General features: G+C 44.3%; 1 protein-coding gene across 1 annotated transcript; it reads left to right on the top strand.

The window, feature by feature from the left end:
• Positions 1 to 5,767: 5,767 nt before the first annotated feature.
• Positions 5,768 to 27,674, top strand: YTHDF2 (YTH N6-methyladenosine RNA binding protein F2). Its single transcript, XM_084787493.1, has 5 exons — positions 5,768 to 6,127; positions 6,659 to 6,683; positions 7,360 to 7,439; positions 13,222 to 14,805; positions 26,814 to 27,674. Exons 1-5 carry the CDS (start codon positions 6,101 to 6,103, stop codon positions 26,835 to 26,837), a joined length of 1,740 nt encoding a protein of 579 aa, XP_084643619.1. The 5' UTR covers positions 5,768 to 6,100; the 3' UTR covers positions 26,838 to 27,674.
• Positions 27,675 to 27,878: the final 204 nt, after the last annotated feature.

Raw genomic sequence — 27,878 nt, 5'->3', positions numbered from 1 at the left:
AAAAAAAAAAAAAAAAAAAAAAGAAAAGAAAAGAAAAGAAAAAGAAAAAAGAAAAAAGGCAAGCAGAAATTGCCAAAGTTATAGTGCACAGGCCTGTAATTCCAGCTGCGTGGGAGCCTGAGGCAGGAGGATCACAAATTCAAGGTCAGTCTAGGCTACTGGATGAATCTGGTAGCTAAGCATGGTGTCACGTGCCTTAATCCCAGCATTCCAGGGGCAGAGGCAAGCAGATCTCTGAGTGTGAGGCCAGCCTGGTCTACACAGTGAGCCCCCAGGACAGCCAGGACAGCCAGGACAATTTAGTGAGACCCTGTTTCAAAACACAAACCAAACTAACTAATAAATTACTTTAACATGTTTATTTTAGCAAATATGGTGGTGCTTGCTTTTAATCCCAGCGCTCTGGAGGCAGCAGAAGCAGATGAGTCTCTTGTGAATTTGAAGCCAGCCCGGTCTACGTAGATCCTTTCTCAAAAAACAAACAAAAAGTTTATGTGTACGAGTGTTTTGCTTGCATGTGGGTAGACATACCACACACCACACATGTACGCTGGATCCCCTGGATTTAGAGTGACAGATGGTTGTGGGTCACTGTGTGGTGCTAGAAATCAGACATAGGCCTCTGCAAGAGAAGTGAGTGCTCTTTAAAGAATATATATATGTATAAACCGGGCGTGGTGGCACATGCCTTTAATCCCAGCACTCACTCGGCAGGCAGAGGCAAGTGGATCGCTGTGAGTTCGAGGCCAGCCTGGTCTACAAAGTGAGTCCAGGTCAGCCAGGACTACACAGAGAAACCCTGTCTCCAAAAAAACCAAAAACAAAGAAAAAATAAAGAAAAATATTTTTTTTTATATCTATGAGTGCTCTGTCTGCTTGTGTGTCTGCATGCCAGAAGAGGGCATCAGATCCCAGTACAGATGGTTATGAACCACCATATGGTTGCTGGGAATTGAACCTCTGAGGAGCAACCAGTGCTCTTAACCGCTGAGCCATCTCTCCAGCCCTTAAAAGCCATCTTTCTTTTTGAGACAGAGTTTCTCTGTGTAGCCTTGGCTGTCCTGGACTCACTTTGTAGACCAGGCTGGCCTAGAACTCACAGAAATCCACCTGCCTCTGCTCTCGAGTGCTGGGGTTAAAGGCCTGTGCCACCACGCACAGCTAAAAGCCATTTTTCTACCCCCAACTGATATATTTTTTAAGAGTTTATTTTGTTGTGTTTGTTGTGTCTACATATCCCTGGCTGTCCTAGAACTCGCTCTGTAGTTCAAGCTGGCCTTAAACTCACAGATTTAAGGATTTGGTGATGTGCTACCACATCTGGCAAATTTTATTTTAATTTTATTTTATTGGTTTTTCTGAGACGGAGTTTCTCTGTGTAGCCTTGGCGGTCCTGGACTCTCTTTGTAGAACAGGCTGGCCTTGAACTCACAGCGATCTGCCTGCCTCTGCTTCCCGAGTGAGTGCTGGGATTAAAGGCGTGAGCTGCCACCTCACCCCATCCCCACCTTGTTTTTGTTTTGTTTTGTTTTTTGTTTTTTCCCCGAGACAAGGCCGGGCAGTGTAATAATCTTTTTTTTTTTTTTTTTTTTTTTTTTGAGACAGGGTCTCTCTGGGTTAGCCGTGGCTGTCCTGGACTCTCTTTGTAGACCAGGCTGGCCTCGAACTCACAGCGATCCGCCTGCCTCTGCCTCCCGAGTGCTGGGATTAAAGGCGTGCGCCACCACGCCCGGCTTGTAATAATCTTTTAACTCCTAACCTTTCTTTTCCCACAGTACACGGGGACGTACTGTATTATTAACCTTTTATTGGCTGATCAAAATTTGTGGCAGAAGAGTGAGGTCCTTATGTCTCTTCTGCTTAACTCCACAGTCTCCTGTGGTACCACCACCCTCGCTCTCGTTAGGAGCCAGCCATAGCAACCTCCTCTCAGTGCCAGCCGCTTCCTCATTTAAGGTCCTTGCACACACTGACCTTCTCGCCAGCTTCCTTCCTTGTCTAGCCAATAACTCACGGTCCTTCAAGCCCTCGCTGCAGCTCATCCCTCAGCGAAAGCTTCCATGTGCTTCTGAAGAGGTCAGCTGCCTGGACTTCCTCATTGTACTTTGCACAGCTATAATTGAGTCACTTTGAATAACTATTTGCATGGTCTCAGTTTCCTTCGCTAGTCAGTCCACAGACTCCAAGGGAGACTGAGCTGTAAGCCTTTCTCCCTATCACACTGCCTAGCCCTCGGCAGATGCCATTAAAAAAACGCTCCAGTGGCAGAGCTTAAAGTAGAGCCTAAACTTGGCTCCCATATAGTTGTTTTGTTTTGTTTTGTTTGCTTTTTCGAGACAGGGTCTCTCTTAGCTGTCCTAGACTTGCTTTGTAGACCAGGCTGGCCTTGAACTCACAGCGATCAGCCTGCCTCTGCCTCCCGAGTGCTTGGGTTAAAGGCGTGCGCCACCACGCCCGGCTCCCATAGCTTATTCTTCTCCCCAAGCCCTACAATACAATCGTGCACTCCAGACTTTCCTTCTTTCTTCCCACTGGTTAAACATATCAGTTTGGTGTGCCTCGTTCATTTAGGAGCCTGTGAGAGCAATCTGGTAAATTAGCCCAGCGTTAACATTACTCTTTCCCCCAAAGACGATGTTAGCATTTAACTGGGAACTCCTGCAGAAAAGGTGATCTCACAAGAGCTAATCAAAACTTCCTATACCGCCAGGCGTGGCGGCGGCGGCGGCGGCGGCGGCGGCGGCGGCGGCGGCGGCGGCGCACGCCTTTAAACCCCAGCACTAGGGAGGCAGAGGCAGCCGGATCTCTGTGAGTTCCAGGCCAGCCTGGGCTACAAAGTGAGTCTAGGACAGCCAGGGGTCTTTGTAGCAGAGAAACCCTAACCCCCCTTTTTTAAAGATTTATTTATTATGTATACAGTGTTCTGCCTGCATGTACACCCGAAGGCCAGAAGAGGGTACCACGTCACATTACGGATGTTGTGAACCACCATGTGGTTGCTGGGAACCGAACTCAGGACCTTTGGAAGAGCAGGTGGTGCTTTTAACCACTGAACCATCTCTCCAGCCCAAGAAACCCTGTCTTGAAAAACAAAAACAGCCGGGCGTGGTGGCACACGCCTTTAATCCCAGCACTCGGGAGGCAGAGGCAGGCAGATCGCTGTGAGTTCGAGGCCAGCCTGGTCTACAAAGTGAGTCCAGGATGGCCAAGGCTACACAGAGAAACCCTGTCTCGAAAAACAAAAACAAAAACAAAAACAAAAAAAAAGAAAGAAAAGAAAAACAAAAACAAGGGCTGGAGAGATGGCTCAGTGGTTAAGAGCGCCGCCTGCTCTTCCAGAGGTCCTGAGTTCAATCCCAGCAACCACATGGTGGCTCACAAGCATCTATAATGTGATCTAGCACCCTCTTCTGCAGATAAAGGACTCATATGCAATTAAAAAACAAAACAAAACAAAACAAAACAAAACCTTCCTGTACCATGAATAAGCTGTTGGACGCACACTCCCTTTATCATATAGAAGGAGCCTACAGTGTACCAGGTGTTTTCTAATGCTTTCATTTTTTTAATTTATTTATATTTGCTTTTGATTTGTTTAACCTGCTTTTTGTGGCAAACTTGTTAGGCAGGTGGTATTATCCTCTTTCCTAAGGGAGGGAACCTAGTGTTGTACATGGGCTAGAGAGGCCAGTGTTTAGACTCTCTTGTTCTCAGTTGACTCCTCGTCGAATTCTCCTTTTACAAAACCACGCTGCCTCCAAGTGTAGGCATCTGCTGATACAGTCTATATATACATCTGGGCCATGGGGTTGCCTGGCTAATTATCTTTCATAAAAAGCATTCCTAGGTTTCTCTCATTCACTTTGTGGGATCGCCACTCTGAGACTTTAACTTTTTTGTTTTGTTTCCTTTCTTGGTTTTTGTTTTTCGAGATAGGGTTTCTCTGTGTAGCCCAGGCTGGCCTCGAACTCACAGAGATCTGCCTGCCTCTGCCTCCCAAGTGCTGGGATTACAGGCGTGTGCCACCACACGCGGCTGAGACTTGACATTTTACTAAGAGTCCTTCATCTTAAATGTCCTTAAGCAGCATAAATGTGAACATAAGCAGAAAAGAAATGCTTTGCACTGAGCGATGAATTATTATTATTATTATTATTATTATTATTATTATTATTATTATTATTATTATGTTTTTGTTTTTTTCTTGGGACAGGGTTTCCCTGTGTAGCCTTGGCTGTCCTAGACTCACTTTGTAGACCTGGCTGGCCTGAAACTCACGGCAATCCGCCTGCCTCTGCCTCCTGAGTGCTGAGATTATAGGCATGTACCACCACGCCTGGCAACTTTGAGAGATTTATGAAGTAAAATCCAAGATCCTTTGCTTTTTACTCCTCAGTGCATTAAAGCCTTCTCTGTCTAGCAAGCAGACGGTATGAGGTTAACAATGTTGCATTGCTCGTGTGTTTACTGTTTGCAACAACAAAATCTGTTATTAAATATCTCTATAAAGTTTTTTTTTTTTTTTAGTTAAAAATGTCTTTGGGTGGTACATAATTTTGATACCAGCGTTCAGGAGAGGTGGGTAGATTTGAGTACAAGCCTGGTCAATCTGATGAGTCCCAGGACAGCAAGGAGCTTTGTGGAAGCACCGTGTCTCATAACACAAACAAGCAAACAAACGCAACAGAACAAAGAACAACAACAGAAAAATGTCTTTGCTCATCCTTTGCAGTTCCTGGGGATCTTAGCTCCTGAATACATTAGTTCTTTTCCAGCGGTAGAAGGGATATTATGTTCTTCTTTGTGTCAAAAGTACGGGTCTATTTAATAGCTTGGTAACTCGGAGAAGACTTACCCTCAGCTTTCCCAGCTGTAAAGAGGGAGACGGATAGCCTCTCTGAACTTGGTGAAAGCTTCTAAATTTAATGTGTCTGAAAGCACTTAATGACAAAAGCCCTGCGCACAGCAGGTACTGGAATAACATTCCTTTTTCCTGTCCTCAGATCAAGGATATTTTCCTCTTAGGCTCCCACGGGGCTTTATAGGTGCGCCAGACTTCGTGGAAGGACATGCGAAATTGTGTGCACACGTGTGAGGTGTCTTTTTTTTTTTTTTTTGTGGAAATAAAGCCCAGAGTTTACTGGATTATTTTGGGCTCAGTGACTTCTTTGCAAAAGGACTGTATATTTTTCTCCCTCAAAAGCCAAAGGGGTAAATGTCTTTTGTGGAGGGTAGGGGTGGAGGAGGGGGGAGCGGTTTCTTAATATTTGGTGGGAAGTATGGCTCCTTGGCGCTCTTCGCAAATCCCTGCGGAAGGAACATGACACTACTCCTAAGGAAGGGCGCGTGTGTCTCCTGGGCAGACTTTCACGACGTTTCCCCCCCACGCAGGAACTCTCAGCATCTCTTCTGGTTCCTTTTTCAATTTGGGGGAAGAGTTGTCAAACACAGTTCTGAATCGGGGTTCAAGTCCCGCGTGCTGTATGGGGCCTCTGCACCATTAAGAAACGGGAGCTTTTGCATGTTTTCTTAAGACAAAGCAAAATTTTTCTTTTTTCTAGGTTTTTGCCAAAAGCTCTAGTCGCGACCCCGGCCACCTAGCGCTCCTAGGCCTAAAAAGCCGCGGCGGTGGGGGGCGGGGAGACCGACCGACCGACCGACCGACCGACCGCGCGAGCGCGCCGCTTCCGCTCCTCCAGGCCACCAGAGGGCGCCACGGGCACGGGTCTGCCTTCCCGAGGTGCTCCGCGCCGGGGGGGAGGGGGTAGGCCCCCCCCCTCCCGCGTGGGTGAGTGAATGTGAGAGTCAGCGCGCGCGCCGCCCGTCTCCGCCGCCCGGCTTCTCCCATGTTCCGGCTGCGAGGGGCGGGCGCGCGCGCGGAGGCATAGAGACGGGCGTTGAGCTCTCCGGCTAGAGCGTCGCCGAGTCGGAGCCGGAGCCCGAGCCGCGCGCTGTGTCTCCGCTGCGTCCGCCGAGGCTCCCGAGTGTCAGGGACAAAAGCCGCCGCCGCCGCCGCCGCGCCCTCTGCTCCCGCCGCCGCCGCTGTCCTGAGGAGGAGTCCGCTGCCGCCGCCGTCACCACCAGGGAGGATCCGAGAGCCATGTCGGCCAGCAGCCTCTTGGAGCAGGTACAGGCCCAGCCCGCATGTCTCGGCCATTGTGTGAGGCGAGACAAGAGCCCGACTAGGCCCCGGCTCGCCGCTCCTTCCTGGCCGGGCCCGCGGCGGCGGCGGCGGCGCCTACTCGCGGGGTCGGGGAATTCGGGCCTCCGGCCGGCCGCGCCCTGCGCCTCCCCTGCCCGGCCCGCTCTCCTTCCCGCTCCTCCCCGGGCCTCGCCGCGCCGCGCTCCCTCCCCCTCGGCGGCCCGAGCTTCCTTTTCCTCGTTTCCCTTCTCCTTCCCTCGTGTCGCTGCTGGCGCTCGCCCGGGTCACCCGCCGGCCTAGCGCTTCTCCCCCCCCCTCCCCTCCCCACGCTCCCTCCCCAGCCCCCCCCCACGCCTCCCCCACACCACGCGTCCCCCCCACCTCCCGGCCTGCTGCTCCTTTCTTCCCTTGCTCGGGCCCTGCTTTTCATTTGTCTTTTTTTTTTTTTTTCTTTTCCCTTTTTCCGTTTTCTTCCCGGACGACTTGCTGCTCGGCGACGTCCCCCTCCTCCCGCAGAGACCAAAAGGTCAAGGAAACAAAGGTAAGGCCGGCTCGGCCGGGGGGGGCCGGGGAGCGTGTGTTATGTGTGTGTTTTTTTGGGGGGGTACGCCTGGCAGTGGGGGGGGGCGGGGTCTCGGGGACGCGCCCCGGGGTGGGGTAAGGGGGGGAAGAGGACCTTTCCGAAGCCGCTCAGTTCGCAGGTGCCTCGCGCTGTTCGACCCTTTTTTTTTTCTTTCTTTCTTTCTTTTTTCTTTTTTCTTTTTGGTGTGTTCCTGCAGCTGGCGAGCAGCTTTTTTTTTTTTTTCGTTAACAACGAGTAATTCATGAGCGGGTGGGGGTGGAATGCATTTTAGTTTCCCGTAGGTCTTAGGAGGCCTTTGTTTTTTTTTTTTTTTTCCCTCCTCGTGGTTCACTTTCTGGAAGTAACTCGCGTGCGAGGGGAGAGAGAAAGCCGGAGGGAATTGAAATCCGAAGGAGCCAATAAACTGACCTTTTAAAAAAAATAAAATAAATAAGCAAATAAAAAGATCAGCTTGCTCTGGGGTGGAGAGACTTTGTCGCTGGCTCAGCCTTGGCGCGCATCGTTATCCCATGGAGGGCCAGAGTCGCTGGCTCTCTGAACTAGCGTGGTTTCTCGCTGGCTAGGGTGCAATTGACGGGACTTGGAAGGGAGCTCGTCGGACCCGGACGTTACTAATTTGACTTTCCCCCTCTAGTACAAAATGGATCTGTGCATCAAAAGGACGGACTAAACGATGATGATTTTGAGCCTTACTTGAGCCCACAGGCAAGGCCGGTGAGTAGTGGATCATTTCCTGTTATCTGAGGGTACAGTGTAGTTAGTGTTAGACTTTCTCTGCCCTATCTCACTTTTGTGTCGGGGGTGGTGGTTTCCTCCTAAAACTTATTAGCTTGTTATAAAACATTTATTAACGAATATTATATGCTGTGTGGTCAACAAAGCATGCGCTGAGACCGTAGTACTGATACATATCCTTGTATAAGAGCAGTAATACTGGCCCACGTAAGTAATTGTCTCTCGTCTGCCAGGAATGTGTCAGGGCAGTGTTTAATGTGGCCAGTGTTTCATGTCCTGACCGCATGAGGAACACAAAACCTTGTCTTTTAAGAAAATTGGGCTAGTAATGTAGTGAAGAAATTCTAGCACCACCTGGACTTAACTGATACAAAACTACTATCTCTGGTCTCTAATGAGCTCTTTGTGTATTAAAACTATTTCAAACTGAGACAGGGGGACTTTTGCTGTTTTGATTTTTGGTTATTTAGTATCTATAGAGAACAACATTGTATACCTAGCTCTTCTGGCTGATGTAGTAAGTGGAGTTAAAAGAGGTTAAAGCACTTTGAGCACAGTTCACCCTCAGACCAAGAATGATTGCAGTTGCGGGTCACTGATGAGGCTTCAGCTCCAGTACAGGCCCTGTGGCCACCAAGAAAAGTTTGAGATACTTTTAATGTTTTTGATTGGAAGAGTAGTTGAATATTTAGATATCCCTAATATGAGCTGTATTTGGACGTTTGTTTGATTTGCCAATCTTGTTTTTCTATCTCAAGATAGTCCCAAAATTTCAGTTAACACTAGTCCACAGATAGTGATCAAAAGAATTGCTTTGAAGATATTGTAGCATTTGGGGGCTGGAGAGACGGCTCAGGGTTAAGAGCACTGCCTGCTCTTCCAGAGGTCCTGAGTTCAATTCCCAGCATCTACATGGTGCCTCACAACCATCTATAGTGTGATCTGATGCCCTCTTCTGGCCTGTAGATGTACGTGTAGACCACTGATAAATAAATAAATAAGTAAATAAATAAATAAATCTTATTAAAAAAAAAAGGTCTTGTAGCATAGATTAAGAAGTTAATGGAAAGCCGGGCGTGGTGGCGCACACCTTTAATCCCAGCACTTGGGAGGCAGAGGCTGGCGGATCGCTGTGAGTTCGAGACCAGCCTGGTCTACAAAGTGAGTCCAGGACAGCCAAGGCTAACACAGAGAGACCCTGTCTTGAAAAACAAAACAAAAAACAAAACAAAACAAAAAAGTTAATGGAACATTTACATAAAATTCTGAACATACTCTGTATGAAGGAAATACAGCTGGTTTTCAGTAATTTGACATATGTGTGTATTCAGATTTGAACCTGATTTTTATAGCCTATCTAAAAATTTTTCACATGAAGAGTACAAAAACCAGATCTGGGTGGTGGTCGTGGTGCATGTCTTTAGTCCTAGCACTTGGGAGGCAGAGGCAGGCAGATCTCTGAGTTTGAGGCCAGCTTGGACTACAGAGTAGTAAGTCCAGGACAGCGAAGGCTACACAGAGAAACCTTGTTTTGAAAAACAAAAACAAACAAACAAACAAAAAGTACAAAAACCATCCAGGAAGTAATTGGAAAAAACTTTCCATAATGGCCAACCAGCTAATCAAGAAAAGTAGGGAAGGGAGCAGAGGAATGAACTATTAGGAGTTGCTGTTAGTGAAGTAGTTTGCTTTCCTAATCACTGTAACAGAGAGTTGGAGCATTTAGAAGCAATTCTAGTTAGTTCTTATAAAGTATTGTGTAATTTAGATTTTTAAGCTCTTTGGCCTGTGGGAACTTGCCGTTTCAGGGATAGCCATTCACTTGTGTTTTGGCATGATCTGTGCACTTTGTTTTTCTTTAAGAAGTAAGCTAAAGCTTAAATGCCTTATTAAAAAAACCTGGGGCATGGTTACAGACCTTGAAGTGTGGCTAGGTTTGTTGTGGTGTATTCATAGAGCTGGGTATGGTGCCTCATGCCCTTAATTCGAGGACTAGGGAGACACAGGCAAGTGGATCTTTTGAGTTTGAGGTGAGTTTGGCCTAAGAATTCTGGGCCAAGCTGAACATGGTGATCCAAGTCTTTAGTCCCAGCACTTAAAAGGCAGAGACAAATGGATCTCTGTGAGCTTGAGGCCAGCCTGGTCTGCAAAGCAAGTTCCAGGACAGCCAGGACTGTTACACATAGGTTTAAATTATGTCCTGGAAAAAAAACCCCAAAGAATTATAAGCTAGCCATGACTTCATAGTAAGACACTGTCTTGAAAAAAATAATTTATGATTTTGTGTATGTATGTGCGTGATGTGTCCAACACAGGGCCTTAAACATGCTAACTAATGGGTTTTTGTTTTGTTTGAAACTGTGTAACAGCCCTGTCTTTCCTGGACTTGCTTTGTAGACCAGGCTGGCCTCAAACTCACAGAGATCCACCTGCCTCTGCCTCCCAAACACTGTGATTACACGAATGTGCCCGGCTTAATTAAATGTAGTTTTAAAATGTTTGTTGCTCCTTTTTTAAAATTTTTTTTTTATTTTTTGAGTCTTACTATGTAGTGTTGACTGGCTTTACACTGAGATCTGTCTGCCTATATCTCCTGAGTACTGAGATTAAAGGAATAAGGTACTATGCCTGGCCTTATCAAACTTCATTAGTTGAAAATTTTATTACATAGATATGTTTAGAGGCTAAAGAATACTGTTGATTTGTGTTTTGTTTTGTTTTGTTTGCCTTGGTAACACAAGCTTAAGTCTTAAGGTACTTAAGTTTTCTTAAGGTACTTAAGAGTTTTCCAAGTTGATCTTCAAGTCAGATGTACCTATTGGTAACTAATGGATTGTAAATAGTGAGTGCCTTATATTACTAGTACTGTTACAACTAAAGCGGACTATTTTGAGTTGAGCCATGTATTTATGAAGACCAAACTTATATATCTCCTTCTGTTCACTTGAGATTTTTCTGTGCGCTGTAGGGTTCATTTAGCTTAGTTTTGAGATAGGTTTTACTTAACAGCGTTGCCCTGGCTGGCCTGGATCTATGCATAGTTGGCTTCCAGTTGATATTTGCCTGCCTCCACCTCCCCAGTGCTAGGAGGAAACACACACACCACCATGCCCAGCAGGGCTGTAGGATTTTTGTTTTGTTTTGTTTTTTAAAGTTATAAAAACTAAGATTTTAAAAAAAAAAAAAAGAAGATTAAGGCAGCCAGGCATGGTGGTGTTCACCTTTAATTTTAGCACTCAGGTAGGCAGAGGCAGGCCTGGCCTACAAATCGAGTCCAGGATAACCAAGGCCAAAACTAAAAAAAGAATAATGTAAAGGCTTTCACAATAATAATCACCGTCCTTGTTAACATTAATTGTACATAATTTCATATCTCTTGATTGTTTAAAGTTATAGACTTAATGCCATATTGTATTTTTCTACTTCTAGTGTAAAAGGTGGTGTAAATTCCAAATGATAGGCATTCATTTTATAGGTGAAGTGAACCGGGAAGTAACACCCCACCCTGTTGTTGTTGTTGCTGTTTTTGTTTTTGTTTTTCTTTTTCCTCTTTGTCTTTTTGTTTTGTTTTGGGGGACAGGGCTTCTCTGTGTAGCCCTGGCTGTCCTGGACTTACTTTGTAGACCAGGCTGGCCTCAAACTCAGAGTGATCCACCTGCCTCTGCCTCCCAAGTGCTGGGATTAAAGGTGTGTGCCACCAAGCCTAGCCCTCCCACCCTATATTTTAAGTCCTTTGGAAACCACTATTTTCCTTCCAGTTGTTTAGTTAACACTGTTAGTTTATGAGGGAAGAACGCTTGGATAAGACATTTGGACTAGAACTTGAAATTTCTAATTTTTCTGGTCTGTCTTTTTTTCCCCCTTCAAAATTTACACAAACCAAATAACTGGGCATGTGTGTGCCACCATACAGATGTGGAAGGCAGAGAGCAATTTGCGGAAGTATCTGTTCACCATGCAGGTTCCAGGGATCTATCTCACTCAGGCTCTTGAGCCTGACTACTTACTGACTGAGCCGTCTCACCAGGCTTTTTTTTTTTTTTTAAACAACTATTTATGTGGGTGTGGGCCTGCCATAGCATGTGTGTGCAGGTCAGAGGACAACTTGCAAGTGTCAGTTCTCTTCACGATAGGGGTGCTGGTGATTGAACGCAGGTTATCAAGCATGGTGCCATCTTTTGGCTCTCATTTTTTAGGATTTATGAATTTTATGTTTTGAGTGTTTGGTCTGTGTATGTGCAGCAAGTGTGTGCCTAGTGCTTGGTGGAGGCCAGAAAAGGACACCAGGTTTTCTAGAACTGGAGTTGCAGGTGGTTGTGAGCCACCACATGGGTGCTAGGGACTGAACCTAAGTGCTCTTAGCCACTGAGCCCCTACACTTTTTTTTTCTTGGACACTATCTGATTGTGGTAGGTCTCAACCTCACTGTATAGCTAAGAAAGACCGAAAGACCGTGAATTCTCTCCTTTATGCCTGTACCCAACAATTGCTGGGATTACCAGCATGTGCCATGGAGTCTGGCTCTTTTCCTGGGAAACTCTTGAACATTGATCTTGCAAAATTCCCACCTTTTAAATCCAAAATGAATTAGTTCTAATAAAGACATCATCTCCACTGGACCTGGGTTTGCAGGAATTAGAAAATACCCCACCACTTTGGGATATAGAGTAAGATTCTGTTATGAAAAATAAAACGAGCTGGCCATGGTGGCACAAGCCTTTGGTCCCAGCACTCGGGAGGCAAAGGCAGGAGGATCGCTGTGAGTTCGAGGCCAGCCTGGTCTACAAAGTGAGTCCAGGACAGCCAAGGCTACACAGAGAAACCCCGAAAAAGAAAACAAAGCTGGGACAAGGTCTCTCGGCCTTTGTTTATTCTAGCACTTGTAAGGCAGAAGCTAGAGGGTCTCTGGAGTTCAGCAACTGGCATGTATGCCATGCACCTCGTGCGCATTGCTTATAGAATAGGGCATCAGGGCTGGGCGGGGTGGCGCACGCCTTTAATCCCAGCACTCGGGAGGCAGAGGCAGGTGAATTGCTCTGAGTTCAAAGCCAGCCTGGTCTACAAAGTAAGTCCAGGACAGCCAAGGCTACACAGAGAAACTGTGAGAGAGTGGGGGCGGGTAAGAGGGGAGACAGGAGAGAGAGAAGGAAGGAAGGAAGGAAGGAAGGAAAAAAGGGCATCAGATCCCTTGGGACTGAGTAACAGATAGTTGCTAGCTGCTATGTGTGTGCTTGGAACCAAACCTGGATCTTCTGGCAGTGCTGCAAATACTGTTGAGCCATCTGTCCAGCCCCAGTGGCATACACTTTTAATCCCAGGCTGGTTTACATAGTACATTCTAGAATAGCAAAAGCTACATAGTAAGACTGCCTCAAAAAAAGCAAACAACAACGATTTATATTTACTGTAGGTATCTGCTTGACTTTACATGTTTACACAGAACCTCAAGTATGGTGTGACATGCCTATAATCCCAACATTTAGAACTGAGGCAGAAAGATTGCTTTAAGTTTGAGGCCAGCTGGGCTACATGTAAAAACCAGCAACCAAAAGATTTAAGCAGTTTAGTTATCACATTAAAGTTCATATAGTTCAAAAATGCTGGGAAGTTTACAGAAAGATCATGTGAATGGGCTACTCCCTTTTATAGTGATGCCTCAAATACTTGAGTTGTGACTGATGTGGAAGGAAATGTCCTACTATTTATATTATTTATATATAAATATGTTGTTTTGATGTATCTGCCTTTTTTCCTTCCACAGAATAATGCATATACTGCCATGTCAGACTCCTACTTACCCAGTTACTACAGCCCCTCTATTGGTTTTTCCTATTCTTTGGGCGAAGCTGCTTGGTCTACTGGAGGTGACACAGCCATGCCCTATCTAACTTCTTATGGACAACTGAGCAACGGCGAGCCCCACTTCCTACCAGACGCAATGTTTGGGCAACCAGGAGCCCTAGGTAGCACTCCATTTCTTGGTCAGCATGGTTTTAATTTCTTTCCCAGTGGGATCGACTTCTCAGCATGGGGAAATAACAGTTCTCAGGGACAGTCTACTCAAAGCTCTGGATATAGTAGCAATTATGCGTATGCTCCCAGCTCCTTAGGTGGCGCCATGATTGATGGACAGTCAGCTTTTGCCAATGAGACCCTCAATAAAGCTCCTGGCATGAATACTATAGACCAAGGGATGGCAGCACTGAAATTGGGTAGCACAGAGGTTGCAAGCAGTGTTCCAAAAGTTGTAGGCTCTGCTGTTGGGAGTGGGTCCATCACTAGTAACATTGTGGCTTCTAACAGTTTGCCTCCAGCTACTATTGCTCCTCCAAAACCAGCATCTTGGGCTGATATTGCTAGCAAGCCTGCAAAACAGCAACCCAAACTGAAGACCAAGAATGGCATTGCAGGATCAAGTCTTCCACCACCTCCAATAAAGCATAACATGGATATTGGGACTTGGGATAACAAGGGTCCTGTGGCAAAAGCCCCCTCACAGGCTTTGGTTCAAAATATAGGTCAGCCAACCCAGGGGTCTCCTCAGCCTGTAGGACAGCAGGCCAATAATAGCCCACCAGTGGCTCAGACATCAGTAGGGCAACAGACGCAGCCATTGCCTCCGCCTCCACCACAGCCTGCCCAGCTCTCAGTCCAGCAGCAGGCAGCCCAGCCAACTCGATGGGTAGCGCCTCGGAACCGTGGCAGTGGGTTCGGTCATAATGGGGTGGATGGTAACGGAGTAGGACAATCACAGGCAGGTTCTGGATCTACTCCTTCCGAGCCTCACCCAGTGTTGGAGAAACTTCGGTCCATTAATAACTATAACCCTAAGGATTTCGACTGGAACCTGAAACACGGCCGGGTTTTCATCATTAAGAGCTACTCTGAGGACGATATCCACCGTTCCATTAAGTATAATATCTGGTGCAGCACAGAGCATGGTAACAAGAGACTGGATGCTGCCTATCGTTCCATGAACGGGAAAGGTCCCGTGTACTTACTTTTCAGTGTCAACGGTAGTGGACACTTCTGTGGAGTTGCAGAGATGAAATCTGCTGTGGACTACAACACATGTGCAGGTGTGTGGTCCCAGGACAAATGGAAGGGTCGTTTTGATGTCAGATGGATTTTTGTGAAGGACGTTCCCAATAGCCAACTGCGACACATTCGTCTAGAGAACAACGAGAATAAACCAGTGACCAACTCTAGGGACACTCAGGAAGTGCCTCTGGAAAAAGCTAAGCAGGTGTTGAAAATCATAGCCAGCTACAAGCACACCACTTCCATTTTTGATGACTTCTCACACTATGAGAAACGCCAAGAGGAAGAAGAAAGTGTTAAAAAGGTAACCAGCTTATCGTTCAACTATGGGGAAGGAGGAGGCATTAGAGAGGTTAGGAAAGGTATTGCAGTGAGTGAATGGTTAATAAAAGCTCTGTAAATAATGGTGTCACTTAGCAGCTTAAGGCTTTATGGGAGTATAATTGGTCTTTTGAGCCCTAGTGCGAAGGAATGTGAGCATTAGTGGAGAGCAGAAACAATACAATTTGAACTTAACTGATAGAGACAGGTAATTGTAAAGGTACAGAAGGAATAATTGAAGAGATGGCATGATGGCAGAAAAGGACGGAGGCTGTAGTATGCACACAGGTGTAAGACGGCCGTATTGGAGTTAGCGTTTGCCTTTGGGCTTTTGGTTATTTTCAAGAATTCACACCTCCTATCTTGGGAAGAAAACCACCCCTGAAATCTGCCTGCTTCTGACAGTTGACATTATTATTTGTCAGTACTTTTGTTTTACTCTTTGTAGTGCTCACTTTATTTTTCCTCTTGAGTGATAGGAATTGAACCAAGGATATGCCTGGCAAGGTCTCTGTCACTGAACCCCAGCTGTAGGAAAGTTACTGTACATTTTAAAAACAGGGTTAGAGGGCCTGGAGAAATGGCTCATCAGTTAAGAGCACTAGCTGTTCTTACAGAGGACCAGTTCAGTTCCTATCACCTACATGGTGGTTCACAACCATCCATAACCCTAGTTCTAGGGGAACCAACAGGCATTCATGTTCACCACATGCATTCTTTTGGTTTTGTTTTTTTTTTTTGGTTTTTTGAGACAAGGTCTCTCTGTGTTAGCCTTGGCTGTCCTGGAGTCTCTTTGTAGACCAGGCTGGCCTCGAACTCACAGCATCCGCCTGCCTCTGCCTCCCGAGTGCTGGGTTTCCAGGCGTGCACCACCACGCCCGGCTCACCACATGCATTCTTACAAAACATTTATACACATAAGACAAATCTTAAGCCAGGTGTGGTGGCACACACTTTTAATCTCAGCACTCGGGAGGCAGGTGAATCGCTGTGAGTTTGAGGATAGCCAAGGCTACACAGAGAAGCTCTGTCTTGAAACAAAAAACCTTTAAAACTGAGCATTAAAAAAGCTGTTGGCTTTAACATTTATTATTCAGTCACTTTCTTGTGATTTTTCTTTACCAAGTGGAAAGAGTGATAGAAAACGGATCCCAAATAGAGTGATCTGTTTGAAGCAGTGCCCGCTCCTCCTGGAGGATTATGTGTATGTAAATTTCAAGACCACAGTGGGGGTGTTTGCGTGTCTTTTAAATTTTATTTTTATTTTATATGAGTATGTATGGACATACATACCTGCAGAGACCAGATGAGGGTATTGGGTACCCTGGAAAATGGAGGTGCTGGTGCTTGTAAGTTGTGCCACGTAGGTACTGAAATCAGGTTCTCTGGATGAGCAGCTAGTGATCTTTACAACTAAGCCATCTTTCCAGTTCACTTATTACTTAGTGATAGTTTATTAACTTTTATTTTATGTGTACAGGTGTTTTGCCTGTGTGTGTGTATTTGTACTACTTGCAGGCCTGGTACACACAGAAACCAGAAGAGAGTTTCAGATCTCTTGAAACTGGAGTTTACTGTTGATTTTTGCTAACTAAATTTTTGTCCTGCTGGTAGTTGAATTGGTGTTGACTTATTTCTGTTTTTAAAACCAGTTCTCTGGATGAAATGAGGACCTGAGCATATTAGGGAAACATTCTGACACTGAGCTAAACCCCTGGATCTATTTTGACTTAGTCAAGGGTATGTTTGGATAAAGTTGTCTGGAGTGGTTCAGAGAGTGAATTGAATTTGGAGAGAGGGTCTCATAGTTTAGACCTCAAAACTCCTTAACTGAGGATGACCTTGAATCTCTAAAACTATGTTTATCTGATTTTTGATGTATATTTTTGGTGTTGTTGTTTTGTTTTGCTTATTTTTCAAGACAGGGTCTTTCTGTTAGCCTTGGCTGTCCTGGACTCGCTTTGTAGACCAGGTGGCCCTTGAACTCACAGCGATCTGCCTGCCTCTGCCTTCCGAGTGCTGGGGTTAAAGGTGTGCGCCACCACGCCTGGCTCCTAGTTTTTGAGACAGGGTCTAACTGTGTAGTCCTTCATGGTCTGGAATTTAGATCTATTTTAAGTATGTCTGTGTATCACAGTGTTATGGATAGCTGTGAGCTGCCATGTGGGTGCTGGGACTTGAACCCTGGTCCTCTGCAAGAACAAGTGCTCTTAACTACCGAGTCATCTCTCCAGCCCAGGAAATACATACCCGGTCAGGCTTGATGGCACACTCCCATAAACTGAGCATTCAGGAGGCTCACTGTGGGTTCCTGGCCAGCCTGGTCTACAAAGCCAGTCCAGGACAGCTAGGACTACACAGAAACCCTGTCTTGTGAAGAAGAAGGGAAGGGGGGAAATATATATATATATATATATATATATTATATCCCAGGCTGCCCTTGAACTCATGATTCTCCTGCCTCTGTATCCTTCAGCATATCCTACCAGTGTGTGGCACAACTCCTCTAATTTTGTGATTTTTGTTTTGTTTTGTTTTTGTTTTTGGAGACAAGGTTTCTCTGTGTAGCCTTGCCTGTCCTGGACTCACTTTGTAGACCAGGCTGACCTTGAACTTACAGCGATCCGCCTGCCTCTGCCTCGCGAGTGCTGGGATTAAAGGCGTGCGCCACCACTGCCCGGCTAACTCCTCTTATTTTGTAAAAAGTGTGTTTTAATTGATTGTGTGTGTGGTGTGTCCCTGCTCACACACAGATAAACAGTTGGTTCTCACCTTGTGGGTTCTGGGAATCAGACTAGGTCTTTTAGCCAGCACCATCACCCATTGATCAGAAGACCCAATTCTCCACTTTCCAAATGCTGGTGTTACAGTACCACCACATCCCATTTACATGCTTGGGGCTGAACACAGGGCTTTATGCACGCTAAGAGCTCTACTGAGTCAGTCTCAATTCTGATAATGAACTTTATATGGTTAGGTATAAGATGATGATCCCCCCCCCCCTCCCCCCGAGTTTCTCTGTGTATAGTCCTGGAACTTCTTCTGTAGACCAGGCTGGCCTCGAACTCACAGAGATCCACCTGCCTCTGCCTTTGAAGTGCTCAGATTAAAGGCGTGCACCACCATGCCTGTTAAAATTAAAGCTTTGATTATATTTGTGTCCCATTGCTTATTAGTTAATGTTCTGTGGGAAGAGAAGACTCACTGTTAGCTCTGTTTCCATTTCAGTCAGAATTGTCTGTCCTTGCATAACTGACTATAATGTCTTATTAGTTTATTAGGCTTCCAAGGAAGTTTGAGAATGGGATTCATAACTCATCAAGGCACTACTTCAGGTGTGTGTGCGCCTTTGTATTATTTACAAGATGGCGGAAGACTTTATGGCAATGAGGGTGGTAGTGCAGTAATTTAGGTAACTAGGAAAGCATTTAAACTTATACTGTGAATGATATCAAGCCTTTTGTTTTTTAAGATTTATTATTTATTATTTATACAATATTCTGCCCGCATGCTGGAAGAGGACACTAGATCTCATTATAGATGGTTGTGAGCCACCATGTGGTTGCTGGGAATTGAACTCAGGACCTTTGGAAGAACAAACAGTGCTCTCAACCTCTGAGCCATCTCTCCAGCCCCCACAGCTGTTCTTAAGGTCCATGATCAGACATGCATCTTGGCAGACCACACTTAGAGACAGCCATTATTGCCAACCATTATTACTGAATCATTCTGTCACCTGATATAGTTCAGTGTCCTGAAACCTTCAGACATTGCATCTGTCTTGCTTTATATTTCCAGTAAATTTTAGTGACGTCTTTGCATCTTTTGGGTCTCACTCCCCAATCCCGGTCTCTAGTCTAGCTGTCCTTAAACTCCTGATCCTCTTGCCTACACCTCCTGAATGCTGGGATTACAGGCCAGCCATTTCCTGGTTTGTATTTTGTTTTTTTGTTTTTTTTGTTTTTGTTTTTCAAGACAGGATTTCTCTGTCTTGGGTGTCCTAGGCTGACTTTGTAGACCAGGCTGGCCTTGAACTCACAGCTCACAGTGATCCGCCTGTCTCTGCCTCCTAAGTGCTGGGATTAAAGATGTGTGCCACCACACCCGGCTGTAACTTTTTTTCTTTGTATCTAAAACGTGTGTGTTTGTGAGAGAGAGAGAGAGAGAGCGCGTGCGCGCACGAACGCACAAGTGAGAGCAAGTGCAAACACACCACCCTTGCATGAAACTGGAGGTCAAAGGCAACTTTGAGGGGTTGATTCTTTCCACCATGTAGGTCTTGGCCTTGTCATTACTCACTGAGCCACCTCACTGGCCTGTTTATAGCATTATCTTAGCACCGAGTGTTCATCACTTATTTGTGTACCACACCAGACACTGTGACATCACTTTTAGTGGCTTTGTAATCTGTTAAAACTTGTTGGTTAATTTTACTCTTTTTGAGAAAGCCTGATGAGTTCAGGCTGGCCACAAACTCAAAGCAGTTTTTCAGTTTTGTTTTTTGTTTTTCAGCCTCTCAAGTGTTAGGATTGTAGGTGTAAGCCATTGCGTATGGGTTTTATATTTTCTTTTTCTTTATTTTATTTTATTTTTGGTATTTTGAAACAGGGTTTCTCTGTGTAGCCCTGGTTGTCCTGGACTCACTTTGTAGACCAGGCTGGCCTCGAACTTACAACGATCTGCCTGCCTCTGCCTCCCAAGTGTTTGGATTAAAGGCGTGCGCTGCCACACCAGGCCTATATTTTCTTATTAAATGATTAGGGTAGAAATTACCATACTTGCCCAGCATGGTGGCAAATGCCTTTACTCACAGCACTCGGGAGGCAGGTGGATCTCTGAGGCTAGCCTGATCTCCTTAGTGACTTCCAGGACAACTAGGACTACATAGTGAAGTCTTGTCTTAAAAAAGAAAGAAAAGGGAAAAAAAAAAACATACTTACTGCTGGTTTCCGTTTATTCTTTACTTCAACACTTGGAAGTTACCACCACATGGACATCCAGTTGTACTTGTGAGTGTATTTGTATACTCAACACATGTGTGGGAGTTGGTCCTCTTTTCCCACTGTCTGGGAATGTGGCTCTGTTTGTGGAGTGCTTGCCCCGATTGCACAGAATCCTGGGTTCAGCTTCCAGCGCTGCATAACTCAATGGCCCATGCCTATAATCCCAGCATTGGAAGGGTGGAGGCAGAAGGATTAGAAGCTCAAAGTTACCTGTGAGGCCATCCTGGGCTACACGGTACTCATGATCTAAATGGAAAAAAGAATGGAGGAATGAGAGTGAAAATCCTGCAGGTTCACCATCTTTGCTGTGTGTGTTGGGTTGTTAATGGGGACTAGGCAAAGAAGCCCCGGTCTTATTTTGCTGGAATTCTGAGAGGCTGCCACAGCTTTTGAAGCATTGCATTGACGTCTCATTAGATCAAGGGACAGTGTTATAAAGGACTTTCCTGTAGCTCTTTTCTTTGTTCTCATTTTTTTTGTGTGTGTTTGTGTATACATGTTGGGTGCTTGAGCCACAGTGTGCATGTGTAGGTCAGGACAGTCTGCTGTAGTTCTCCGTTACATGAGCTCATACCCAGGCTGTAGGCTTGATGGCAAGCACTCTTACCTGCTGAGCTTTTGTTAACCTGATTGTAGCTCTTGAAAGAGGAAAAAAACTAGTGAATTAAGGCAAGCAGAGGTGATGTCTTTCTGCTTTTCTGTATTCACTGTTGGCCCTTAAGTCTACAAATGAAGAAAAGCACTGAACGTGGCAGTTTAGATGGCTTCTTCACCAAAGAGGTTGATAGTAAAGTTGTCGCTGCCCCCTTCTGGACACAATTATAGCTCCAACTAATATAGTGCAAGTATCTCTGTAAGACCCTCTTTCGTAAACAAGACCCAGCTGGCCTAGTGTTAAAGGATAATTAGAACATGAAGTCACCTGGAGTGCTAAAGAACAGTGTGTATTAAAATGCTGAGACCAAGGCCAGCCTGGTCTACAAAGCCAGGACTACAAGAGAAACCCTGTCTTGAAACAAGAAAGAAAGAAAAGGGGGAAAAATTAAGCGCTGGTACATAAAAGGCCCTGAGTTAAGTCTCTCACTTAAAGCCTTTTCTTATCATTGTTCCCTAAACAGTATATATAGTACAGTAATTATTTACAAAGTGTTTACATTTGATAATATGTGATTAAGGGGTGATTTAAAGTATATGGGGGTATGTTGCTTAGTGGTGAAATGTTGGCAGAACGTTTTCAGTCTTCCGTTCTATCTTCAGCATCACCCAAGAAAAAGTGTATAGGAGGACTGTGTTGGTCGTATGCAAACACTGCCATTTTCTTTATTGTTACCTGTGTTACACTGTGCCCTTTTCTGTAAGGCACTTGACCTTAAACTTAGATTATCCTGCTTCTACTTTCTTCGTGCTGGGGTTACAGGCATGTGCTACCATACCTGATTTTATATAGTGTTAGAGCTTGAACTGAGCATTTTGTTTATACAAAACAAATACTAGTTGTATCCCCAGTCCCCTGGTAGGTCTTAACAAACATCAGAAACTGCCTGCTATATATATACAGATTTTGGTTCTATTACTGTCATAATGCATGAAGTCATTTAGATAAGATAGATTCTGTAAGATTTGACTTCACATCATGTGAATTTATTCATTTGCTTATTTATTTTGGAGACAGGGTCTCACTATGGAGCCCTGGTGTCCCAGAACTCTGTGGGTCAAGCTACCTTCAAACTCACAAAGATCACCTGCCTCTGCGTCCTGAGTGCTGGTGGTTAAAGGCGTGGGCCACTGTGCCCTACATGAATTTTAAATTTATGGAGCTGGAAAAATGGCTTAAGAGGTTTAAGAGCACTTGTCATAGACAGCCCAGGTTTAGTTCCTATCAACCACATGATGGCTCACAGTCATCTTAACTCTGGCTCCAGGAAACAAAACACAAAAATAAAATAAAATTTATCTTTATTTTATATATATATTTTGTTTTGTTTTGTTTTGTTTTCGAGACAGGGTTTCTCTGTGTAGTCCTGGCTGTCCTGGACTCACTTTGTAGACCAGGCTGGCCTCGGAATTCACAGCGATCCGCCTGCTTCTGCCTCCCGAGGGCTGGGATTAAAGGCGTGTGCCGCCATGCCCAATCTAATTTGTTTTTTGTTTGTTTTTTATGTGCATGTAAGCTAGAATGTGTCTGTACTACGTGCAGGAACCTGAAGAAGTCAGAAGAGTTTTCAGATCTGCAATTAGAGTCCATTTGATGCAAGTTTCAGGGGTTGTGATTTAGTGATGGGCAGCAAGAATAAGGAAGAGTGTAAGTGGTCTGCTGAGCTGCTGTGAGATTGGGCGGGAGGCAGTAGTCTCCTCCCTTCCAGTTTACACGCAAACATGGCCTCATTGGCAGAGCTAAAAGCCTAGACAAGCTCTCAGGTAGTTCAGTCATTTATATCAAAGTTACTTATTTAAGGTCCATGATCCAACAAAGAGTAAGGAGGTGGGCAGTGGGTAGATGTGGAGAGAGCGCCACAGTATAAATCCTCCCCATCCCCTGCAGATTTTTTTTTAATTAGGAAAAAAGTGTTTGCTGGGTGGTGGTGCCCCACGCCTTTAATCCCAGCACTCGGGAGGCAGAGGCAGGCAGATCACTGTGAGTTCGGGGCCAGCCTGGTTGAGTCCAGAACAGCCAAGGCTACACAGAGAAACCCTGTCTGGGGGTGGTGTGCAGAATGTTCGCGCGCATGTGTGTGTGTGTTTGGGTTCATGTACTACATACACCACACATGCAGGTCAGAGAAACAAGTCTGTGGAGTTGGCTTTTCTTCCACTTTTATGTAGGTTATGGAGATTGAATTTTGTTGTTAGACTTTTTGTTTTTTGGTTTTCTCTATGTAGACCATGTCTGCATGCCTTTGCCTCCCAAGTGCTGGGATTAAAGGTTTGTGCCATCAGGCCCAGCTGTCTTCAGGTTTCTAAAGCAAGGACTGTTACTTGCTGAGCTTGTCTCGTGGGTCCCTTTGGGATGTGTGTTTAAACCTTATATTTATTTTATGTGTATAAATGTTTGTCTGTAGGTATGTCTGTGCACCAGGTGTGTATAGTGCCTGTGGAGGATAGAAAAGGCTGTCAGTCAGTCCCCTGAGATTGGAGCTACAGCTGATTGTGAGCTACCATATGTGAAACCCACGCAGGGCAATGGTGGCGCATGCCTTAATTCCTAGCACTCGGGAGGCAGAGGCAGGCGGATCACTGTGAGTTTGAGGCCAGCCTGGTCTACAAAGTGAGTCCAGGACAGCCAAGGCTAGGATTAAAGGTGTGCACTGCCATGCCTGGCCTCTCTTTAGGAGCCACTTGAGAGTAAAGATCCAGGCTTCGTAATACCCCACACAGTTATGTAGCCACAGTGTATTATCCAAATCAGGAAATTCTACATTGACAATACAGTTTTAAAACACACACAGCCTTTTGCAGTTGTAGCATATTGGGCATGCTGGCCTAGAAAGCCCAAATGAGTGTTCAAGTGGGGCCACTGAGTAAATGGCACTACAGGCACTTGCCACAGTGTGGGGTTCCAATTTTCTTAATGTCATATAGCAATTTTTTTAATCCAAGATCATTTGGTTTCATGTATTTTAATCTTAGAGTGATTTCAAGAGACCTTATGCCGTTATTGGGAATACTAATTTTGATAATCTCGTGTAAGGTGTAACCTTCTAGGGTTTGCACTTTACTGTTTTTTACTAGGTTTGATGATACAGTCCTGTAATCTCAACACGTTAAAGACTGAGGCAAGAGAATTGTAATTTCAAGGTACTTTGTGTTACATAAAACTGTCAAGTGGCCGGTCGTGGTGGCACATGTCTTTAATCCCAGCACTTGGGAGGCAGAGGCAGGCGGATCCAAAGCGAGTCCAGGACAGCCAAGGCAACACAGAGAAACCCTGTCTTGAAAAACCAGGACCTGTGGAAGAGCAGGCAGTGCTCTCTTAACCTCTGAGCCATCTCTCCAGCCCATAGTTTGTTTTCTTAATTAAAATGTTGCTTTACGTTTTAAAAGGATTTATTTATTTTATGTATGTGTTTTGCTTGGATGTGTATATTTTCACCTGAAGAGGTCAGAAGAGGGGGTTGGATGGCCAGGAACTAATTACATATTGTTGTGAACCCTCTTGTGGGTGCTGGGACTTGAGCCCTTGGCTTCTGGAAGAATAACCAGTGCTCTTAACCACTGAACCATTTCTTTTTAGCTTCTCAAAACTATTTTATAAGGCCGGGCGTGGTGGCACACACCTTTAATCCCAGCACTCAGAGACAGGCAGGCGGATTGCTGTGAGTTCGAGGCCAGCCTTTTCTACAAAGTGAGTCTAGGACAGCCAAAACTACACAGAGAAACCCTGTCTCAAAAAACAAAACAAAACTATTTTTAAAATATAATTATTTACTAGTTCCAAAATCATTTACTTTAGTGCAGATGCTAAAGTGTCTTTATAATCTTTAAGGACTTTGTTATCATCATCATCTTACTATTACTGTAACACTGAAGTGCTAGCCTGGTGCTTGGAATCCTACCATGGAGCCGTACCGCTGACTTCTTTTCTTACTAAAGCTTTAAATGCTATTTTTGTTTGTTTTTTGAGACAGGGTCTTTCTGTGTAGCCCTGGCTGTCCTGTAACTCATTATGTAAACAAGGCTAGCCTCAAACTCAGAGAGATCTACCTGTCTCTCCTGAGTGTTAGGATTAGAAGCTGAGCTTTTAAGTGCTTTGATTAGACCTTTTACTAAAATTAGATGTATGTGTTAGGGTTTGGTCTCTTATAGGATAAGACTAAGTTAAAACTTTCTGGTTCTATGCTAAGATATAACAAACACTTTATTTACTTTTTAAATATAATAGCCTAATTTACATTGCAAATTAATGAGTTAGGTAAATAAACACCAGTTTTTATTGTTTGCTTTGGACTTTATAAAGATATTAATGGTACTTGGGGGTGAACCTAGTGGACTAGTTTTAAAAATTCAGACTGAAGGTTGGGCATGGTGGCACATGCCTTTAGTCCCAGCACTTGGGAGGCAGAGACAGGTGATTGTTGTGAGTTTGAGGCCAGCCTGATCTACACAGTGAGTCTAGGACAGCCAAGGCTACACAGAGCCCTGTCTCAAAAAACAAACAAAAATCAGACTGAAAGAAACAATTGTTTGTTTGTTTGGTTTAATTTTTAAACCAGTTTTCCTATTGTAAGTAATACGTCTGTCTTTTCCTTTGCTGTGTAAAACTCCATGACAAGCCAACCTCTAAAAGAATTAATTTACTTTTAGGTTTCAGAGGGTTAGAGTCCGTAATGGTGGAACAGAGACATAGTGGTGTGAACAGTTGAGAGATTGAGATTGGTTGTGTATGTGATAGAGAGGGGTGGGACAGAGACAGCCAGTCAGATACACTTGGGATGAAACCCCAAAGCCTTCTCTCCCAGTAACATCTCCAATAAAGCTGTGTCTCCCAACCTTTCCCAAATAGTTCTGCTACTGAGGGGCCATGAGTCAGTGGGGCCTGTTTTCATCCAAACCATCACAATATCCATTATTGAAGTTTCAGGAGATTTTAATAGAGAAATTCTAGAAGCATTAAATCTTTATTTTTTGAAATTATTTATTTATTGTATATGAGTGCTTTATATTCAGATGAGGGCATCAGATCACATTAAGATGGTTGTGAGCCACCATGTGGTTGCTGGGAATTGAACTCAGGACCTCTGGAAGAACAGGCGGCACTCTTAACCACTGAGCCATCTCTTCAGCCCCGAAACATTAAATCTTTAGTTTCTGTCACTTTGGATGGCAGCTGACTTCTAGAGATTAGAATATGTGGGTTAGTTCTAATGTTTACTGTTGTGATATTGTATTTTCATACATGTACATAAGGTATGTAACTTTTTGGTGCACACATGTATGCAGAGGTTGACATGGATGTCTTCCTTGGTTGCTCTCCACTTTATATATTGAGGCAAGATCTCTTGCTGTACCTGGAATTTCTCAGTTCTAGTCCAGCGAGCCAGCTTGCCCTGGGAATCTCCTCTTTGCCTCTTGAATAATGTCAACCTCAGTTGTTTACAAGTTTTCTCAAAGGTTGACATATTGTAGGAATGGCATTGATATAGTAGCTACATTGATACAGTCCTTGTTATTAATTATGGTTCTTTTTCATCTTGGTTGGGAATCTTGGGCAGGTAAGTAACCTAGGTTTAGTTTAAGACAGAACTAATAAAAAAAAAAAAGACAGAACTAATGACGTGTAGTAGGCCCATCTGTAATAGCAGCACAGTGAGGGCCAAGGCAAGAGGGAACATTCTAACTTGGGATCAGCTTGGATTAAAGAAAACAAAAAATGAGCCTCAGAAGCAGTTATAGTCTTGGAGTGGCAGTGTGGAGGTTGTTAGTAGTTACGGGACCTGGTACATGGAAGTCCAAAGGCAGGGTTGCTGTTCTTTTTGGAAGATTGATACTAACATCAGAACTATAGTTATAAGGTCAGTGGGAGAAGACAGTTAAGTTTAGGATTGTGCACTTCTTTGTTGTATTTTGAGACAGTTTCTTTACGTAGTCCTAGCTATCCTAGAATTCACTCTGTAGTCCAATCAGGCTGGTCTGGAACTCAGATTTTCTTGCCTTTGCCTCCTGAGAGCTGGGGTCAAAGGTGTGTGAGTGCTACAGCCAGTTAGCCCTTTTTCTTTTAAAAGCCTTGTGGCTTTATTTATTCATTATTCCCTTTAAAACAGGATCTTACTCCATAGTCCAGACTAGTTTCAAATTTATGATGACCCTCCTGCCTCAGCCTTCCCAAATACTCGGAATGTAGGTATGCGCAACTACACTCACTAAGTTTTGTAATGCTGTACACATAATTAGTCAATTTTTTACTTGGCAAGAGGTTGGAGGTTTTATTCTATAAAGTTTTCATTTAGATAAGTTTTAGCTAACTATTTCAACTCTTTTCTTGCCTCCTTAGGAACGTCAAGGTCGTGGGAAATAAAAAGCGGTTCTGCAGACTGCAGCAACGGTTGCATCTACTTATCCTAAGAGGACACAATGACCTTCAAGAAAATTAGGACTTTTTTCTTAATTTCATTGACTTCAGAGACAATTGCAAACTTGCAGTTTAAGTATTGGAATTTCACAAAAGACATAGGACTTAACTGGAAAATGGAAGAAAAAAAAAGGAAAAAAAAAAAAGAGAAAAACCTAAACAAAAATTCCCTCTAGATAGTTTAGGTAAAAAAATGTCCCTTTTATTTTGGCTTTGGTTGTGATTCAGAGCATAATGCTTTGTTTTTTTGTCTTTTTACTATATTTTTCGGATTCTTAAGTCCGTAAGTGCATACAATTTTCTCTAATTTTTAAACCCTTTCCTCCTCCCATTTTGACATTTGCACTTGGAGAACACTTGAGTTGCGCAGATTTTGGGTGTCCACCCCAGAAAGTGGGAATTTGATTTTTCCCTTCCGAACTGGAAGAAAATTTTTATGAAGAATTTTTGTCTAGGAGAGTTAATAACAGTGTTACCCAAGGTTGTGTCTGTAAGGGTGATTCATTTTCTCTGACCCTTTGTTACTCAAAGTAAAGTACTAGGAGTCCTAAGAAATGTTCTGTTCTTGTACATTATACTGATTAAGTCAGGATTAATTTGATTTCAAAGCTAAAGAACAGTGGTAAAAACTTGTTTTCAGAAATGCATTTTGGAAGAGAAAATAATTGTAAAACATGTAGTGAATGTTTCTTCAGTTTCTTGTTCAGCCAATGAGGAAAGGGCATTGCCTTTCTTTTTACCATTAATCACTTCTCAATAAACGTGAGATCCTGTTGAGCATCACTTCTAGTACCATTTAGTATTATTTGAGTCTGCTATATTTTGGGGAGAGATTTTGACATGGAAGGCATTTTGAGAGGTGAAATAGCGACTCATTTTAGAAAATTGGTCCTTCATAGTATTGTGTGCCTGTTATCCTGGCGCTCACAAGGTGGGAGCAGGATGGATAAAGGTTAGAGATCATCCTTACTACATAGCAAGTTTGAG

This window comes from Acomys minous (assembly GCF_964271855.1).
Source record: "Acomys minous genome assembly, chromosome: 6".
NCBI lineage: Eukaryota > Metazoa > Chordata > Mammalia > Rodentia > Muridae > Acomys > Acomys minous.
This window is presented reverse-complemented; position numbering and strand designations above follow the sequence as displayed.

Excerpts from the sequence above, each read along its gene's own strand:
- YTHDF2 (XM_084787493.1), top strand. The coding sequence starts at position 6,101 with ATGTCGGCCAGCAGCCTCTTGGAGCAG. Across the intron at positions 6,128-6,658 it reads CCAGCAGCCTCTTGGAGCAG|AGACCAAAAGGTCAAGGAAA; the intron begins GTACAGGCCCAG and ends CTCCTCCCGCAG. Across the intron at positions 7,440-13,221 it reads TGAGCCCACAGGCAAGGCCG|AATAATGCATATACTGCCAT; the intron begins GTGAGTAGTGGA and ends TTCCTTCCACAG.